At 54.5% G+C, this 19,703-nt stretch overlaps 4 protein-coding genes across 4 annotated transcripts; 2 read left to right on the top strand and 2 right to left on the bottom strand.

The window, feature by feature from the left end:
* Positions 1–1,240: 1,240 nt before the first annotated feature.
* Positions 1,241–2,114, bottom strand: NCLIV_036000 (Polymerase (RNA) II (DNA directed) polypeptide F,related; the record flags this gene model as incomplete). Its single annotated transcript, XM_003883802.1, has 2 exons — positions 1,241–1,501; positions 1,935–2,114. 2 exons carry the CDS (start codon positions 2,112–2,114, stop codon positions 1,241–1,243), a joined length of 441 nt encoding a protein of 146 aa, XP_003883851.1.
* A 1,052-nt stretch (positions 2,115–3,166) lies between these two features.
* NCLIV_035990 (conserved hypothetical protein) lies at positions 3,167–5,260 on the top strand (the record flags this gene model as incomplete). Its single annotated transcript, XM_003883801.1, has 4 exons — positions 3,167–3,179; positions 3,572–3,829; positions 4,389–5,013; positions 5,185–5,260. 4 exons carry the CDS (start codon positions 3,167–3,169, stop codon positions 5,258–5,260), a joined length of 972 nt encoding a protein of 323 aa, XP_003883850.1.
* A 3,956-nt stretch (positions 5,261–9,216) lies between these two features.
* Positions 9,217–10,647, bottom strand: NCLIV_035980 (putative GAF domain-containing protein; the record flags this gene model as incomplete). The annotated part of the gene is made up of 1 exon (XM_003883800.1): positions 9,217–10,647. The coding sequence occupies one exon, from the start codon at positions 10,645–10,647 to the stop codon at positions 9,217–9,219; it is 1,431 nt and encodes a 476-aa protein (XP_003883849.1).
* Positions 10,648–16,512: 5,865 nt separating this feature from the next.
* NCLIV_035970 (hypothetical protein) lies at positions 16,513–19,094 on the top strand (the record flags this gene model as incomplete). The annotated part of the gene is made up of 3 exons (XM_003883799.1): positions 16,513–17,817; positions 18,439–18,582; positions 18,969–19,094. The coding sequence occupies 3 exons, from the start codon at positions 16,513–16,515 to the stop codon at positions 19,092–19,094; spliced, it is 1,575 nt and encodes a 524-aa protein (XP_003883848.1).
* Between the last annotated feature and the right edge of the window lie 609 nt (positions 19,095–19,703).

Here is a 19,703-nt window from a genome sequence, read left to right as displayed (position 1 = left end):
TATATATATATATACATATATATATATATATATATGTTTATATGCATATGTGGGAGAGACGAGACTCGGCGTCTTGCTGGGGTCTCGGAGGCTGAGACTTGATTTTGCGTTTGGCAGTTCGCGGTGTGTGTCTGCTTTCTGGCTTCGTCTTCTCTCCAAGATTGTATAACCTTTCAAACGTGCTGCAGCGCGGACGCGTCGCGATTTTTCGCCGCCTCGGGACGGTTTCTCGCGCGGCCTTTCCTGTTGCTCGCGCCTTGTGGAGACACAAGGCCTTTTCACGGGAGCTGTCGCCGTACTGGCCACGAAAACCGTGTATAGACACGCGTCCTCGCAGTCAAAGCTCGTCGCGTCTCTATACACCCCAAACGACATCCCACACAGAAACAAGCACGAACCCTCTGTCCACAGGTCGCCCCTACGTCACGTGCACGAGAGAAAGACAAGACTCCAGGAGAAGGCAAAGAGAGAAAAAGGGGGAAAACACACCAGGGAGAGAAAGGCGAGACGAAACACGTGGACCCGCGCATGTAACGCAGAAACTAAGACGCGTTGAAGAAGAGAAAAGCGGAGGAGACAGCAAAAACAAAAGCGCGACTACAGAGGCTGCATCGAAGAAAAAGAAAGCGCGATACAAGGCCCCGAGAACGGCTTCTCAGGGGGACAGGATCGAAAGCAACTAGCAACGCCCCTGGCCCAGTTCCGCCCGTGGAGTGTATAGACGCCGCTCGATTTGCGCGCGGACCCTCCCCCGGCTAAGATTTTGTTTGAGCGCCTCGCCCGGCCTTGTGGCAGACAGTACATCAGGGAGAGAACGAAGAGAGAGAAAACGGTAGAGAGAGATAGCGAGAAAAGAAGGCGAGAGAAGGCTCGGCTCGTTTGATTGAGCCTGTGCGTCGTTCGCGGCTGTCCTTGATCCAGGTCGTGCCGTCGCCATACACCCCTCGGAGCGCGGCGGCCTTCTCCGCCTGTCCAGAGACAAACACCCTTCTTGAACAGTCGGAGACAACGCAGCGTTCGCGAAGAGAGACCCAAGAAAATCCCTTCGTTGCTGAAAAACGGAATGGAACGCCCCCCCCCCCCCCCCCCCGGACTTTAACTGGAGCGGCGCGGTCCAGAGCCAGCAAAAAAAAAGAAAGACGAGCGACACTAGACCCGCTCCCTTTCTCGCTCCTTCTGTCCTTTTCCTCCTGTCTCTTGGGTTAGTGAACGCGCGGCGCAGGAGGGTGGCCGGGTGCTTCTAGTCGACAATGAGTTCCTGGATCTTCCAGTCTTCGTAGCTGCCGTCAGGCAGGTATCTGCGAATGGTGAAGGGAATGGTTTTCTGGTAGAGCTCCTTTTCTGCAATGATCAGCGGGTCCGTCTCGCCGTCGAGAGGAATGGTGATGGGGGCGTTCATGCTGATCTGGAGAGCGCGTGTGCCAATCACTCGCGCCTTCTCGAACTTTGTGATGTACGGACTCGTTATGCGCGGCCCCTCACTGGGCCGGGCGTGCGGCCGCTGAAACGCACGCGAAACAGGCAGTGAAACGGGTGAAAGCCCGGGAAAAAAACACACATGACCGGAAAAAAGCTAAAGCCGGAAACACGCGAGAACAAGCGGTAACACCGGGAAAAAACGGCTTCAAAAAATGCATGTACATATACATATATATATGCATGTAACTGCAGAAAGCTGCAATGCAGACACTAATCTGTACAAGCATATCGAGATGCCCATATGAAGGTATATATATATATATATATATACGTAGATATGTATGTATTTATGTGTATATACGTAGATATAGTACATATGTCTGTATATATATAAGTACATACGTATATGTATACATGTAGATATATAGATACGTAGATAAATGTATATATTTACGCGGATATATGCGTGTCTGTCTGTCCGTGCGTGCTGTGGGTCCCCCGTCGCATTCGTTTACCCCAGCTCTGGGGTCATTTGGATCGAGAATGTCACTTTCTGGTTCGTGTCCGGCGGCAGCCGCGGCGCGTTCGACGTCGAAGTCATCTATCAATTCATCGTCGCCGAAATCCTCGCCGAAATCGTCGCCCAACCCGCCAGGCTCGCCCGCGAACATGTGATCGATTTCGTCGTCTGCCATCGCGAGAAAGGCGAGAGAAAAAGGCGAGAAAACAGGGACAAGAGAAGGCGAGAAAACAGGGACAAGCGAAGACGAGAATCGCAAAACAAGGAGAAAAGGAAATGTAACGAAAGTCGGGAAAGAGTCTTGGCTGAGTCGAGCTAGGACGCGGCGGGGCTGATTTTTGCGCGGAGAACAGCCGCACACCAGGTGAAGAGAGACGGTGCGGTGGACGGAATCAAATCGGAAGGCAAATGGCCCAGATACTTTTATCGGAGATAAGAGGAGGAGAAAAGGGGGGAAGAGAAGGTGAAGGAAACAGGGGAAGACAAGCGGGGGAAAAGCGAAAGAGGACTTCAGAGAGCCGACAGCCCGGTCCCGTCCGAATTTCGCGAGAAGTCGGCAGCTTCTCTTGTCTCAGAAAGGAAGATGTGGGAAGAACAGGCCGCGCGGAGAAGAAGAAACGACAGATTCTTTTGGAAAAGCTTTATTTCCCCACCGTTCGGGCCCTTTCCTGTACCCCTGATCCGTTCCGCTCTCTGCAAAACGCTGCCGCGAAAGTGAAAAAGAATGGACCGACACGAGGCGACTTCGAGCGTTGTGGGGGCGCAGAAAAAAGAGAAGGCACTTGGAGAGAGGAGCAGAAACAGAAAGAGCAGAAACGATGGGAAGTGAAGGATGAGAAAGCGGTATCACAAGGGAGAACGCCAGCAACAGCTGAGAGCGGGGAGAGAAAAAGGGAAACGAGTCGCAAAACTGCATGCGAATGACAGACGCGTGCGAGTCGAGCAAATTGGCGGCCGACTCCCCGAGGCGAATTCTGCGTTTCTGTGCTTTTCACGCTGTGAACTGAGACTTCTTTTCTGAGGAGTAGATGTGCCGGAACTCTGTGCATCCCCGGGCGCTGTGGAGAAGAGGCGCTCTCTGTCTTCCGTTTCCTCTTCTCCAACCGCTCCAGATTTCTGCCGCAAGTCTCGGTTCGGTGCAAGAACCAGACAGCGGTCCCAGAAAATCGCGAAAGAACCAGTGTACATACACCTCAAGCCCCGGCGTCTTCGGAGTAGAGACAATCCATGCTGATGAGGTGTACGTACACCTCATTTTCTACGGTTGTTGAGAGCGGCGAAGCATCTTATCTTCTCGCTTCTCCGCTCTCATATTGTGAGGTTGCTGTTTCCCCTGAGGCTTCAAGTCTCGGAGTCTCTTACGGCGTTTTTCTGCATCCAAGCGTCTGCTTTCTTGTCGCCTTCTCTCTTCTCCCTTCACTTCGTCTTTTCCTCAAAGCTGCCTCTCTTTCTCTTTCCACCTCCTTCTTCCGCGCCTCACCGCTCTCCTCTTGGTCGCTCATCGTCCTGCGCTACTTCCCTCAACTTCTCTCTCTCCTCTATTTCTTTCTCATTCTTTCTCCCCATGCTTGAATCTCGCCCGCTGTCTCTTTCGCGTCCATCCGTTTCTCTCCTTTCTCCGTTTGCTGGCAGCCATGGCGCTGTCTCCTTCGCCGCTCTCCACGCAGGCCCTTGCGAAGTCGCGCGCGACGCTCGCGGGTTTGGACGAGTCTCTGGTGGGCGAGAAGAAGGATTCGAGTCGGCCCGAAGTGATTGAGCTCGCCGACGGCATCAAGCTCTCGATTTCTCCCTCGACCTCTTCTCTCCTCGAGGACGAAAATGCCGACAAACTCCCCCCGCCGGTGAAGATCGAGAAAGTCGTCAACGCCTGGGGAAGCGCCGCAGGCGCGGGTGAGACTGCGGGAAAGCAAAAGAGGCGAAAACGCGGAAGCGGTTCCAGCAGGCGCGGACGAGACACACGCGCGGAAGACGCACGCATGGGACAGAAAAGGAGGAGGAGGAGAAACTCCGCAGAGCGACAAAAAGAGCTCGGAGAGTCGAAGGGTTTTTGGGTGTTCTCAGAAAGCACCACCTGGCGAGGAAGTTTCGGGAGTTCGGGCGAGAAGCGCGGTCGACGGAAAGCTGGATTGGAGCGCAGGAAGAGGCATCAAATACACCAGAGAAACGACTGAACAGACCACCAAGCAGCCTCTCGCAGCCCCACTTTTTGCATGTGGCCATGTGGTGTCGAGCATTCGTCTGTCTGCTTCTTCCGTACACTTACTTGTATATACATATGCCTATTTATCTCCTTAAGAATATATATATATATAGGTATAGGTATATCTTTTTCCTGGATACGTGAACACTGGGGCATGACGACGGCGGTGGTGTGTTTCTTTCTTTGCGTGTCGCTGCGGTCTCCTGTTTTCATCCGCGTTAGTTTTCTTTCGTCTTTTGTTTCTCTCAGGCAGCGACTTTTTCGACCGGTATCGGCAAACGCGGAATGTGGAGCTGAAGCGCCTGGAAGAAATGGAGGCCGACTGGCGGAAGAAAGTCGAGGCTGAGGAGTTTCAGCTGCAGCGGCACCGGCGGATCGTCGAGGCACAGGAGAAGAACCGCGCGGCTCGCGAGAGACGCAGGAAAAGGAAGTTGAAGAAGGCGGAATTGCGGAGCGCCGCGAAGGGAGGCGAGCGACGCCTGGGACCGCAGGGACTCGAGGAAGAGGCCAACCGCGATGGAGAGGAAGACGGCGAGAGCGAGGGAGAGACAGAAGGCGAGAGCGGAGTGCGAAGCAAGCGCAGTCGAGCGAGAGAGGAAGCGCGCGATACCGCCGGCGACGGAGCTACAGCTGGCGCCTCGCGTTCTCCACACAGCAACGGCGCAGCCCGTTCTTCCGCTTCCCCAGCGGCAGATTCCGAGGAGTCAGGAGAGAGACAATTCGATCAAGAGCCTCCGAAAAGGAGGAAAGAAGAGGGAAGTGTCGAGTCCGGAAGCGAGACTCGCACAGAGCAGAGCCAGAGAGAAACTTCAGAACAGGCCGAACACGTTGAAAAGATGAGACCCGGAATGGTTTCGATAAAGGACGACGAGTGGTAGGCCTCCAGCGCACGTATCAACCGATCTTTATAAGTATATATATATATATATACATATATATGTATATAAATATATACATATTTATATATATTTATGTACTGTTTGTATAGGTATGCATGGGTAGGGATTTGTGTGAGATTGAGATATGGGTGTTTTGGGTTTTTCAGTCAGATTGAGGCACAGAAGAAAGGCGGAAGCGTTGTCGAGACACGAGGGCGCAGCAGCTGGACGGCGGTGATTTGAAAAGTGGGACGAGGGGTACTGGCGATTTTCGTGTCAGCACTAGGTGGGGGAAAGCGTGATTGAGCAAGTTTTTTTATTTCGCTTCTTCACCGTTTGGCAGGCCTGAGCAGGCATGTTTTCTCTTCTCTCTCGGCTGTGGCTAGCCGCGTTTTCCAAACGTATTTGGGCTTTTGAAAGACCTCTCTTTTTCGGCACGCGCCCACCTGTAACCGGTCGGCGACTGCTCTCTCTGTGCCTTTCTCGCTCGTTTCACAATCTGAAAAATACATGCTTGTGTACACACATATAGGGCAGCGCGTTGAGCTACGGATGGATAAATGCAGAGATGCAGGCGAATGCATACACACTTGACACAGAACACAAAGTAAATGTAGCGTTACGTGCATGCACAGGTACATCCAAGCACACACATATACATACATGCATATATATATATATATATATATGTAAATCGTTTTAAGTGGAATAGGTGTGGATGGGGAAGCAAGTTGCATGCGGCTCTGTTTCGGGCGAATCCGTCGCGTGGACGAGTTCGCCTGCGTCAGAGTTGCGCGGTGGGGTTGTCGCACGTGCACTGGGGGGCGGGGCGGCTTTGGGTGTTTCTCCAAACGCGCGAGGTCTTGGGAAACTGTCGCTGGACGACACCTGAGCGCTACGACCTGCGACTTTTCGCCATGTGCGCCCTCGCGCTTTGCCTCTTTCAGCTGCAGCTCGATATATATATATATATATATATATATATATATATATATATATGTTTAGTAGATATACATATTTGGAAGTTACGACTACGCTTATATGTGTTCACCCACATAGATACAGATGTATGAGGAGGAAAAGAGAACACCGTCACCCACCTGTATTGCTTGAGACAGCTAAAAGTGTTGGATTTCAATATCATATTACATTAAGACTATTCCACATCGGTTAAGTTCTAGGCGTAATATATGGATTACTGTTATCAGTCAACCTATACTTCCATGCATATATATATATATATATATATATATATATTAGAAGAGCAAACGCTCGATCTTGATAGATCTACATAGCCGTAGATATATATGTATACAGAGGGGAGGAATGATATTTCCCCTGAGAGAGATCGGAAAACTGGGAGAGCCTCACACGCGCGCCGCCTAGCCCCCCATTGTGTGGACGAGCATGCCTACTCGTGCACGTTCACACGTATGTGCCTTTGCATCGCGGTTTCGAGAAGCGTGCAGCAGGGAAGGCGTACGGTCCCTTTGAAGGCGTTTTGAGGTGCCCATGTGGAGTCTCTCAGGACTGCGCAGGCGTTTGGTGTTTTCTGTGTCGCATCTGCAATCTCTGCAGTCCCTCGCGTCCTTTTCGTATTTTTGTCTCGAACGAGGGGCAACACCCGACACCTGACGGGTCCACCTGGCGGCTGCGTGTCTTTTGTTCTTGTACGAGGAAATGACGCGAAGTCTCAGGGAATGAAAGGCTTTTGTCGCGAGAGAGATCCCTGGGAAACCGGGCGCGGTCGACGCACTCCATGTCTAGCTAATGATGCTGACGTTGTGTCACACGCTTTCAACAAGACAATCACACAAACGTTGAGAGAAAACAAAGGGTCCTTTTCATGCAGCAACGAAAACAAGAAACGCGGGACAAGAGGGACACTGCGATACAAAACAACCTGCTTTACGCCTTCATTCACGAAATCCACTCCCGTACGGAAAAACAAGAAGACATCAAAACACGACAACCGCGGCGGACAATACAAAACGCATCTTTCAGCGAAACAAGGCTCTCTCACAACGAGGGCAACAAGTCTCCGGTATACAACCCCACAATCGGACTGACAAGGGCGTCACAAAAAACAAAGGCGAACAAGAACAATCAGGAAACAACTGATGCTGATGGAAAAAACAACAACGGGCCAACGAGACCCCGCGCCCGTGACACATGCTGTCTCTTGCGATGCAAAACAAAACTCGAGCACACGTGCGGGTGTGCGACAACGCAACACTGCCTTGAGTTTCGCGAAACAGTTTTCTCTGTCTTTATCAGACCCCGAAGTTCCACACAAGCTGTACATACACCCCACATGCGACGGCCCACACAAGCCTCCACCACCACCAGGTTCCCAGCTCAAGAGTTGGTTCCGCAGAATTGGAAACCGTTTTGTCGGCGCAGATGGATACTCATCCCTCGACGCGGATCGCAGTCTCTCTCCTATCCACACATCCAACCGCATGCAAAGCCTGTTTACGATTCCACGCATGCACTTCTACAAGCATGCCAAACCTCCCACGGGTTTGAAAGGTCGTGTCGCTTCCGGTTCTCTCTGCAATTGCTTAGTGGACGCGACAGATCGACGAGCAAGCGCGTGTGCGCGCTGTTTTTTCCTGCTTGCGACACCCATGCAACTTCTACTCCGAGGGGAGGAAGCAAAAACCTCCAAGACTGGCAGGAGCATGGACGGACCGAATCAGGAGCGCATCTGCCGCTGCGAGAAGTGAACGCCCGTGCAGATATACGCAAGCACTTTCGCAAAAAAGATTACACACAAGGCGAACGGAAAGAGGAGTCTCTCGACCGAACGACTTGTAGAAAAGACACCGAAGAAACTCAAGAGATCAGAAAGACCAGACAGAATAGGAAGGTTCTTGGCACCTCTCATACAACAACACCTCATTCGACAACAGACACACTCCTCAACCCTCCTACACAACAATGCCCGACGCTTGCACACACATACAGATACATATACGAGTATACGGATACACCTATATATACATATATATACATATACGTTGGCATGCTTGTATGGGAATAAATATGGATGCATGCAAGTCCATATTGTCGTATATGTAAAAACGATGCAGATTGACAGGTACATACTTGCGCCCTCAGGTATGCCTATACCTATACGTATATATAATTGAATATGTATGTATGTCTGATGCGCCTATATAGCCACGCTTAGCATGCACGTCCTCGTCGGTGGCTTTGTGCATCCACAGGGTCTGAGTAACTATGCATCGCTCTGCACGTCAGTAGCCTCTCTGTTTTGGAAGGACGGTCCGATAGATGCGTTCCGCACCGAGTGTCCTGGTGCTGGTGCAATGGAGAGAATGCAGGCAAAACCGGGTGTCGTGTGCGAGTGCGTCCGCGGCTTCTGAGCAAATCCCCCGGCACTCCTGACCCTCGCGCTGTCAACGGCAGCTGGCGACTGACCGGGGCGAGCTAACAGACAAAACCACGCCGCGGCCCCGGATCTGTTTCCTGCGGGGACCGGAGACCGGCCTCAGAGAAGGCGTGCGGCTCCAGCCGACGAGGGAGACTCGCGTTTTGCGGGAGAGCGCATGCAAAAAACCCACGAATCAAGGCTCGACAGTTCGGCACCTGCCGTAACCCTCGGCGAGACACACAATGGAACGGAGCAGCCGGCAGCGAATCCGAGGGAGGAAGATATACGAGAGGATCGTCGCGACACACGGGATGGCGGAAGAGCAAACCGCGGAAGACAGGAGAGAGACAGCGGAACGACGGCCCAGCAGACCCACAACAGTCTGGCCCTCCTTCGCTACTCAAGATCATCCACTCTTTACTGTCCCTTCGTTCTCTTGGATCCCTTCCTTCTGCCTTCGTTTTCTTGGTTCCCTTTCTCCTTCGCTCTGGTCGTCCCCTTCCTTCTTCCTTTTCCCCTTTTCCTTCCTTCTTTTCTGTTCTCTGAAACTTTCGCGATGTTCGGGGGCGCGGAGTCGCTCCTGCGAAGCGGCCCTGGGCGCCTTGAGACTGCTCTTTGCGGCGGGAAGAAAACCGACGCCACGCCGGGATGCCCTCGACGAAACGAGACCACCCCCTCCTCCCTCGCAGTCGTCACACAAGAAAGCCAAGTGAAAACGGATGCAACGCGCGAAGATCCAAACACACACACGCACGCAGACACGAGCGTCACAAAGAAGCACTCCCGAATTTTCTCCGACCTAGGACTGCGCTTTAGGGGATTGTTTCTCGCTTTTCCCTGTCCACAACCAGAACGAACTTTTCGGTTTCTCTGGCTCTTTGTCGGGAACAGGCGCGCCGAGGAGAGGTAGGTCAAAGCGCGACAGCAGAACGGCTTCTTGGTTACCTGGAGAGGATTTCTCTGTTGCATGTTCTTTTATGCCTTCCAGCGCCTTGTCGGCTGCCTGGTCGAACCAGACAGCGAGCGCCGTCCCCCACGGCGCCTCCGCCTCTCTTCGTCTTCCTGTATCCTTCTTCCTCTCGTTGGGCTCTTTCTGCACTTCTTTGTTCCGTTCTTCCTCCTGTGCCTGCTGGTTCTCTTCATGTTGTTTCTTTGCATGTTGGTCCTGTGCATGCGCTTCCTTTGAATGCGTCTCCGTGCCCTCCCTCGCGGCTGCTCTCCCGTTTTCGCGTTCCCGCGAAGCCTTTTTCTCCATTGGTTCTTCGGAGTCCACGACGCCCGCCAGCAAAACGGGCGCCGCAGACTCTGGGAGCGGTGCGCCTTGGTCTTCAGCGAAAGGCAGCGCGATCACTTTTTGGTCTTCCGCGGCTCCATAGTCGAACGTTTCCATGAAGATTGCGATGTTTTTGCTCAGCAATCGAATCACCCTTTCGTCCTCACCAGAGAACGCCAGGCTCGCCTCCGTGTCACGACCACCATCGGCCTCTCTCTGGGCGTCTCCAGTCTGCCGGTTCCGCTGAGCCGTGTCCCTTCTTGGTTGCTTGTTGATGCACATGAGGACGGCGATGACGTCTCCATCTTTCCCGAGAACGGGAGCGGCGAGAACGGATCTCGTACAGGATTTGTGTTTCGCGTCAAACTGTGGATTGAAGCGCACGTCGTGTTGAGCGTCTCCGACGTTTACCAGTTGCTTGTGTTCGAGGATCCAGGTTGTGAGGGATTTATCTCGGCCCTTCTCGATGCGCGTGGCGTGTTCGATGCCAAAGATCGCCTTGGACCAGATCTCGTTGCGACTCTTGTCGTAGACAAACAGCGTCGCGCGCTCGCAGCCAAACAGCTGGGGACAGTCCGTCACAACCATCTGGAAGATCGCGTCGAGACGCTGTTGCTTCTTCAATCGCTCGGACCGATCCAGATCCATGAACAACAGCTGACTCATTCCGAGGAGACAGCCAAACGCAACGCCGCACGCGGCGCCGAGCGTGCGCACCAGGTGCGTCGAGGACGGCGCGCGCTTGCTGTAGATCTCAAACGGCGGCGTTGCGAATCCGACCTTTTGCGCGAGGGACTCGATCGTGTTGCCAAACACCACGCCGGCGGTGTCGCTGCACAGCTGGCCCACCGCCGCCGCCGACAGCGTCGCGAGGCCGAACGTGACTCCGAGCGTCGCGTCCACAAAGTCGCCGAGCCGAATCATGATGAACTGATCCATCAGCCCAAAGGCCACCATCGGCAACGCACAAAAACCAAACACATGCCACCATTCCTCCCACGTCAACGGCTCAAACCGCGCGTCCCGGGCCGAAGAAGTATTGGCAGAAGAAGAAGGAGAAGAAGAAGGAGAGGGAGAAGGAGAGGGAGAGGAAGACGTGGAAAGAGAAGATGGAGAGGAGGGAGAAGGAGAAGAGGGAGAAGATGGAGAGGAGGGAGAAGGAGAAGAGGGAGAAGATGGAGAGTAGGGAGAAGAAGAAGAGGGAGAAGATGGAGAGGAGGGAGAAGAAGTGGAAGGAGAAGATGGAGAGGAGGGAGAAGAAGTGGAAGGAGAAGATGGAGAGGAGGGAGAAGAAGTGGAAGGAGAAGATGGAGAGACGGGAGAAGTGGAAGGAGAGGAGGGAGAGCGAGGAGACCCAGAAGGAGGTCCACAGGAGAAGGGGAGAAGCGGGCACGAAGAGGAAGCGAGGAGAAGCGAAGAGGAAGGCGAGAGGAGGAGAGGCGACGGAGGCGAAGGTTTGAACGGAGAGGCGAACGAGGATGCTGCGCGAGGAAACGAGCACAATCTGGGGATCACACGGACGCCCGGACGGAGCAACGACGTGGCCAAGGCCTGTTGACAAGAACGGGTGTCCAAGGGTCGCGCGTGTGAAGAGGCAAGAGGAGGCGAGAGCGACGAAGCAGCAAGGTTCGTATGCGTCCAAAGGCCACGACGCGAACTGGGGCTCACCCTAACGGACGACGTCCATGGAGGCGCGCACGGAAGCGGAGACGGCGAAGGAAACGAAAAAGCGGAAATCGAAGTACACAGGAAGGGGGAAACGACGCAGGGACTGAGAGGAGCGCAAGACGACAAGGCAGGAGAGGGCCGAGAGGCCAAAGAGGAGGACAGAGAAGAACGAAGCAGAGGACGCCCCACGTGGGTGCCGCGCGCCAGACGGGCTGTCTCTGCCGTCGCCCTCGATGCGAAGTTTCGGATCGCCATGGCGGCAGAAAAGACGGGAAAACGACGCGCGAGCGAGAGAGCTGGGAGTTGACGAGACATGCAGCCGAACGCCGAAAAGCGTCGCGTTTTCCGAACTCTTCGCGCGTTGGACTCTCCAGGAAAGAAAACACGCAGACTGAACCGACAGCGAAGGGCTTTGCGTCGTCTTCCCTCTCAGAGGAGAAAGTGCACGGAAGCGGTCCTCTTGCCTCTTTTCTTCGGGAAGACAACGATACACACCTACACCCTCAGGCTGCCACAGCTTTCTTCAGGATGGTGCGAGCGTGTAGCCTCGAAAGAAGCGTCAACGCAAAGGACAGGGGAAAAAGACGCCGAAAGGAACTGGCGATCATCGCATGAGGCTGAGCTACGCAGTAGGGAACTAACGCGAGAGACCGCGTCACGAATTCGGTCGGATTTCGGCGGACGGACTATCTCACGAGCCAGGGAATGACAAGACAGAAACCAAGAAGTATCGACCCAAAGACGCGAGAGAGAGTTGGAAGACGTAGAGCAAAGCGAAAAAGGCCTACGAGAAAGGAGAGATTGCCACCAGTTGCCACTCAACTGCCTGAACAGACGCCAGATACAATGGGAAAGGAAAGCACCGGAAAGCAAGAGACACCGCTCATAAGCTCTTGCACGAAACAGAGGGGCGAAGAAGCAAAAGTAGAGTACAGTGAGGGATCTAGGCACACGTCCGAAGAAACAACTTTACGCAGATGACGGCTCAGCAACTCTTCAGCATATGCTTCGCTCCGTCCAGCACACATCTGGTCTCTTTGCGGAACGAAGGGATTAACTGGACTCATTGTCGTTCTGCCCCTACGCGCTCCAGAAACGACTGCCGGGGGAAGAGGGGAAAAACAGTAACGAGACTCGGTGGTTCCTTGCTTCGCTGGGCAAGATGAAGGTGAGAGAGACGGGGAGGAAGAAGGAAGGAATTGGTGAAACCGGTACAGATGAAGGAAGGCAACTTCACCAACCCTTGGGCGTAGAATGGCAAGGGCGTTAGCCATTGTCGTTGTGACTTCTGCCTTCTGAAAAGTTGTTTCTCAGTTTGCCGTCCTGGCACCTAAAACGCTGCAAGTTAAATATCCCCGTGCGGCAGGTCGTCTCTGCTTCGTTTGCTCCAGAAACGTAATGCTCGTCGGGCTCTCAGTCCGGAGACACATGCTACCTGTGTTCGACCGAAGCACACAGGAAATACAGAAGGGACGGCTCTGGGCCCCAGGACATGCATTATCTGGTTTCGAGACAGGCGGTCGGAACGCTTTACGGCTGAAAAACGAGACGGAAAAGGGCGCACGCGCACGCGCGTGGTGACAGCGCGTCGAAGCTAAAGAAGCTAGATGCTTGTCATGGAGCTTTGGGCGGGTCCAATCCATGCAATAAAGAGAAGGAACCCGTGAACCGGCGGGGGAGAAAAACGAACAGCAATGGAGTGAGGGTGAGAACAGGAGGAACAGGAGACACGCGTTCCATTCCCTTTGGTCGCCTTGTCAACAGCCAGGCGAAGCACGAGAAAAAGCGGCGAAGGGCGTTGGGGGAAAGACTGGCTCGAAAATGCGATAAGTAACAACAATACGATGTAGTCGTCGCGAAATGTGAGAGAGACGGGAGATTCGACAAAAAAGACTCTAAAATAGCAAGGTATGAGAGAACGCGAACAACGGGTACAGCCATATGCTCGCCAGCAGTGTACATACAGCACGGCACACGGGCGGGGTCAAATGGCTAACTGCGAACATCGTCTCTCGCCTAGCAAAAAACATCATGTCTTTCACTCGTTTGCCACTGAAACGCTCCGTAGACGCCGCACCGAAAACCAAACGAGGGAATGTTCATCAACAGAAACACGGAACACGAAAAAACGTGGGAAAAGCGACAGAATGCGGGACCAAGCGCCGAAACTCGGACAAAAAGAGACGAAGTGGCAAGCACCGCCGGACTTCACATCGAAAACGCGCACCTCAAACTACACCAATGCGAAACTGCGAGCATCATGTGCGATTGGGTTCGTCGACAAAAGAATTTTTACAAAGGGGACCCACCAGAGAACTTACCCAGCTTTTGACACTTTTTGGTCCCAGCCAGTCTCGCGACTTTTTGGTTGGAAATGAGTCGGAACAGAGACGGAGCACACTGCGTGACAAAACAGAAAATGGAAGGGCTTTGCGAGGAAATTAACGAGGAAGGACGTATGTTGTCACGGGCACACAAAAAACAAAAAATTGTCCAGAACAAAACAGATGGGTTCATCAGAAGCGATCTTCGAATTAAGATCAAGCACAAAATCGCATCCCGTTGCCTCTCGGACGAAGGCCAGAGACGCCTCGCCTGGGGGTAGCTCTGGGTTCAGCAGCAACGGCCTGACGGTGTCACCCCGTGCCCCGTTTCCGGCAACGCAAGATTTATATATCCAAAGTGTTCGCGCATGGTCTTGCCTTTTTGGCCTCGCCAGGACGACATGTACAGGCTGGGGACTCAGTAGAGCTACTTTGTTGCTTGCCGTGGGAAACGAACCTCGATGCCGTCGGGTATAACGATCCAAATGCGTCACTCCCCTGGCGGCAGGGCGCATAAATGACCGTAAGCTGTGTTTCGGCAGGAGCAGCGATTGCTTTCTGCGATGAGCGCCGTGCTGCTCCTTTCTTCGTTCGGTTGAGAGAAACAGAGTTTGGACATTTGTTCCTCCGGTGTGCTCAGTTGCGGCTGCCGAAGAAAGGCATCTTGAGGCAGTCACGGTGTGCCAGTAGACCCCCAGCCAGAGAACCCCGATCTAAGAATGCAGCTCACAAGCAAACCTACATCCGCTTCAGAGAGACAGGGAAAATTGGAACCGGCCGATCCGGAGAACTTTTCAAAACGGGGTACCCTTGAAACGGACAGAACCGGTGTCGGCTCACCGCATATGACGCACGTTTCGCAGTTATTTATTGATTTTTTCATCCAGCGGCGCTCCCCGCGTATTCTCTACGGTGTGGCCGGTCTTTTGTAGCTAGATCCGCACGTGCAGTTTCGTATGGAAAAGAATACGTTTGGATGAATGTGCCAGCACTTAAGCATATGGCTCCAAACGCAGTTCCCGTGTGTACAATCCCCTCCAGGGGTCGCGGAAAACCGCCGAGTTCGTTGGTGGCAAGCAAGCGCGGCGTTGCTGCCAGAAATTGGCGACGGACGTCGGCAGTTGTGGATCGATTGTCCATTACGACGGTAGGGAGGGGCATGCTGAGCTCCGAATCGGGTCATCTTGTGCTAAGAAGAGCAGATTTTACCGGGGCTGCCTTCGTTAGTAAGGTTGTGTGTTTCCGTGGGTAACGTTGCCTCAGCGGTTCGCATCATGGCAGCTTTTTCCTGCTTCGATGCCTCATGTCTTTGTGTTTGTTCGCTGTTGTTCGAACCCACAACAAAACAGCATGCGGCTTTTCTTTAGATGAGACTCTTGTAGGCGTCTACACTCGGGTAAAACGAAGTTGGTGGTCAGAACAGATTTCCTGTTTCATGGGCCTCCAGAACTCAGTGCGTGAAACCACGACGAATGGCGAGCTTGACCTCCCCCCCCTCCTCCCGCTCCCGCCAGCCGCACCCAACACACACTCTTTCGAATCAGAACATTAAAAATTCAGGTTCCGACATCTGTCGCAATTTTATTCGCTGAAAGAGGAAAAAGGCCAGATGGCGGTGCGAATCCAAGCGCGTGACCGAATATACGCCGAATACAGCGACCCCGTGCCTACAGGCGACGACAAGCCGCCACGCTGCTCGTCAGCAGACGGGGGTGGTTTACGGGGCAACAGCAGATGTGCGGCAAGTTGAGGAGAGAGCGGAAAGCCTGTTTGGCGGTGTATCTATCAGTCTTTCGTCACTCAACTCAGCGTGCATGCACGGGGAAAATCGAGAAAAAAGGGCCGAGCGCCCTTGTTTTGTTCACGGACAGACGACTTTGAGAACGTCCACCGGACCAGCTCTCCAGTTGTGCCGTGTCTCGGAGGTGCCAAGCACCGTTTCTTTCTGCAGTTTTCTCATTCCCTCGGCTTCTCGCCTCGTTCTCTCAGTTTAGGCAAGTTCCAGTTGCCACGCAGTCTGTCTTGGCTTGTGTCCCGACCTGCGGAACTTCCCGTGTGTGTCCCGTTGGTTTTGTCCCCCGCCTTTCTTGCCTTTCTCCGCTTTTCCGGACTCCCAGGAAATCGGATCTTCCGTGTCGCGGGCTCTCTCTGGAGAGACACACGGGCACGGGACACTCTATCGCGCCGCCGCCGCAAACCTCAAGTTTCTGTTCTGCCAGATACTGAAGCCCGAATGCACTCCACGGCTTGCCCTCAGTGTCCCTTCCTTCATCTGCAGCCACGCCCCTGTCTTGGTGGGCTCGTGTCGCGAGAGCAAAACTTTTCCCTAGCCAGGCGTGGCACTGCCGGCCTGTCGAGGCGGTTTGGTCCCTTGTTTCGGCGCAAGGGAGCAAGAGCGACCGCAGTCGGCAGCACAGCGGGAGGTCCAAGTGGCGGAAGTTCTCGTTCTCCGAGTTCGTGTCCAGGGCCCCCTTTGCGGCCTCGTCCACTCCTTCGCTCCGACAAGAGCCTGTGCCCAGCGCTTTGTGTCGGCGAAGCGAGCGCACGTTTTTGGGAACGCCGGCTGCTGTTTTTCCTAGCCAACGCGAGGCGCCGTATGTGCGTTGCCAGAGACACAAGCGGTATAACTTGCTTCGCTTCCTTCCTCGCAAGATTTTCCGTCTGTTGCCCGGGAATCCCTCGGCTCCACTCTTTCCCTGCAAGCGCTTTTTGTCCAGGGTGACTCGGTCTCCCCCTCTGCGGCTCCCTGCGCGCCTTCTTTCTCCGTTGGTCGACTGTGTGTGTCTGCGCGCTCTGAAGAGAAGAAACTACGGGTGCTGTTCTTCTCATCATGCAGGCCTCCTCGGGGGTCAGGATCAGTCCTGTCCCCCCTCCACTTGGGCCGGGTTCTGCGCTCCCTTCTTGTTCCTCCTTCGCCTCGGCCTCCCATCGGCCCGCGGTTCCCCTACCTTCTCGAGGAGGTTCCCCATACAAGTCGGCGGCTGTGGGCTCTTTCCTCGGTTCTTTCCTACCCTCGGCGCCTGTCACTTCGCGCAACGCGTTGAGAGTTGCCGCGTCTTCGGCTCAGAGTAACGACCGTTACGGCGTTGGAGACGACGCACCCTCGCCTGCAGTTATTCTCTCTGTCCCTCAGACCGGCGCTCTCTCGCACGGCAGTGCCTCTCAGCACGGCCTCTACCTGCCTCCCCTCACTCTGTCTGCTGCGTCCCCTCGTCTCGCTCGAGCTCGAGTGTCTCCAGCTGCTTTCGGGCCGAGGGCCGAGGAGACCGTTGCCCGAGCCCCACCCGGCTCCGTCGCCTCAACCCCGCACACTGTCCCCACCACCGTCTCGTCTGCGCCTCCAGTCTCTGCTGCGTCCGCCACCCAGTCGGCGTCGCCTCCCGTCGCTTCCTTCCCCGCTATGTTCGCCTCTCCCTCTGTCTCTCCCTCTTTCCTTCCTTCCCTTCCGGCGTCTCTGGCCTTCTCGCACGCCCCGTTCGCCCCGTCCCCCCCAGCCAAGGCTTCCCTCCTCGCGCCCAACGCGGTCGGCAGTGTCTCGGTGCTTCCGGTCCCCATCCACGGCGACACCACGGGAGAGGTTCCGGCGCGTCGCCGGGCACCAGGCTGGGAAGAAGAAGCGTTTCACACAGCGCCGGGAGGAGAGGTGGACAGGCTCCTGCCTGCTCGGGCTTGTCGAGAACAAGACGACGGCGCCCCCGCGCCTCAAGAGAATCACCCGCTTCGGAAAGCCTGGCTAGGATGGAGATGTTTGTGCTACGCGGAGCCGCCCCCAGGGACGACGCCGTTCGAGCGCGCGAGCGTGAATGAGGAGATTTCCCACATGGTCGGATTCGGAGCGGAGACCTCGTTGCTTTCCGAGGAGAGCGACGCGACAGAGGCGGAGGAAGACGGGACGAGTGAAGAGGCGGATGTCGCACGGCTCGACTCGGAGCAGAGAAAGCGCCCGCGGTGGCGAGCGGGAGACGGGGCCCGGGGGACGAAGCACCCCAAGAGAAGTCGAACAAAGCGCGAATTGTGGGCAGTTCGCACAGGCGGGGAGAGACTTGGAAGAGATCTCGTGCTCACGCAGCAAACCGGCGGACCTTTTGAAAAGGAAGTTCTCGAATTTCTTGGTCAGCAGCACGCGGACCGAAATGTAAGGCCCGCATCCACTTGCCCAGTTGGCTTTTCCTTCTGTTTTCCGGGGTTTTCGTCGGATACACGTCGTGCTCCAGTCTTGCCTCGTGTTTCAGCGGGGCTTTGGTCCGTTCCCCTCTCTGCATGGTTCCTCGCCCTATCGAAAACCCGCTGCCGCACAACTCGTCGAATGGGGAGGGAGGGGACGGCTCGTCCTCTTCTGTGTGTCCTCCGTTTCCGTTCTTTGCGATAAACACATGCCGTCGTGCGGCTCACGCGTTTGTGCATGCAGCATGCTTTCGACCGCTTGCTGGCCGAACTGGAGTCCGAACGCGCCCGCTACGAACGCGACCGCTCTCGCTCAAGTGTACAGACAGCCGGGGCAGAGGCCGGGACGCACAGAGGAAGAGAAAGCTCCGAACGAAACAATTCGCTCGCAGACGTCGACCAAGAATTCGTCTCTGCAGCCCTCAACAGGCAAGCCTTTTTCGATTTCTACGATAGACGCATTCACCTTACGTCTCTCTGAAAGCGTCTGAGTACAAATAGGCGCCTGAGAAGACACGCATTTTCATATATGCATATCTTGCTGTCGATAGGTGGTTCCACTTGCGAAACATTTTCCTTCTCAGTTCGTTAGGCGTGTCTCTGCATGGTTCTCAGCATGCCCTCGATGCGCCACTTCGCCGAGAATCTTCGGCTGGACGACCTCGAGAGGGCCCTTCAGAGTCGCCTCAGTGCATGCGAGGCAAGGAAATGCAAACTTAAGGTTCTCTGCGAGAAGGTGAGACTACGTAAACAGCGGAAAGTCTGCGTTTTGCACGGGTGAACCTTCGCGTCCACGCAGAGACGAAAGAGATGAGAGGTGCGTCACGTGGATGTCTATTTCGTTAGCTCCGGCGAAAACGGGCAACCGTTACGGTTCGCCATACACAGAGCATATATACATGTGCATGCATATGTTTGTTCGCAATCGGTGTTTTGCTCAGAAGGCGAAAGTGACCCCATTGGTTCATGTCGGTGTAGCATGCATAGCTCTCTCTCGGGAAAGATAGTGGAGATTCTGCTGTGCGTGCTGGTGCTCTGCGCTTTCGCCTTCCACTGTCGCGAAAGCTGTCGACCGCTCTCTTCAGGCCTTCGTGTGTGTCGTTTCTGTTTTTCCGCATGCAGGCTCGCAAGGAGAGAGCAATGGTGCGTCAGGAACGGGAAGAACTGAAAGAGAAAGAGAGACAGTTCGAAGGAAGCGCATCGCAGGAGCAACCGAGGGAGGCGCCGTCGCACAGGACGTCCATCTAAAGAGCTCCCGACGAAAGAGGCTGGATATATCTCTGTGCATCGGGGTGCACAGCTCCTGTCCAAATGTGAATACCGGCACACGTGTACACCTAAGTTTATGTGCATGTATGGGCGCGTGTGTGTATACAAATATGGCCGTACGTTAAGCGGTGTGTGCCGGGCGCAGCTGCTTCAGGATGCAACTACACACATGGATGAGCATCTGGTCTTCTGTGAGTTTTTCCAAGGATAGGACGCTTGTCGGACAACGTATTTCCGGGAACACCTGTATTTGTTACTCTGTTCGTCGGGTTAAACTCTCCAACACGTCGCATATTGCCCAGGAGTTTCCCGTTCACCGGAGTTGCCTGTTTGTCAAAAGCAGCCCATTTTTCAGCTTCTTCCTTTCCCATGCGATTCCTGTACAAACAGCGACTTCCGTTCTTGGCCTCTCGGTCACTGCACAGTGTACACCCCTTGTCAAAGAGAGGACTTTTTTTGGACTTGACCTCAAAAATACCGAGATTCACCAACCGCCTCAATCTGGGGTAGCAGCGAGGGACTGCGCCATCTAGGCTGTCCAGACTCGCAGTTCGAACCTTGTCTCCTCTTTCTGTCAAGCAACCGAAG

The sequence above is a fragment of the Neospora caninum genome, chromosome VIII (genome assembly GCF_000208865.1).
Source record: "Neospora caninum Liverpool complete genome, chromosome VIII".
Classification (NCBI taxonomy): Eukaryota; Apicomplexa; class Conoidasida; order Eucoccidiorida; family Sarcocystidae; genus Neospora; species Neospora caninum.
This window is presented reverse-complemented; position numbering and strand designations above follow the sequence as displayed.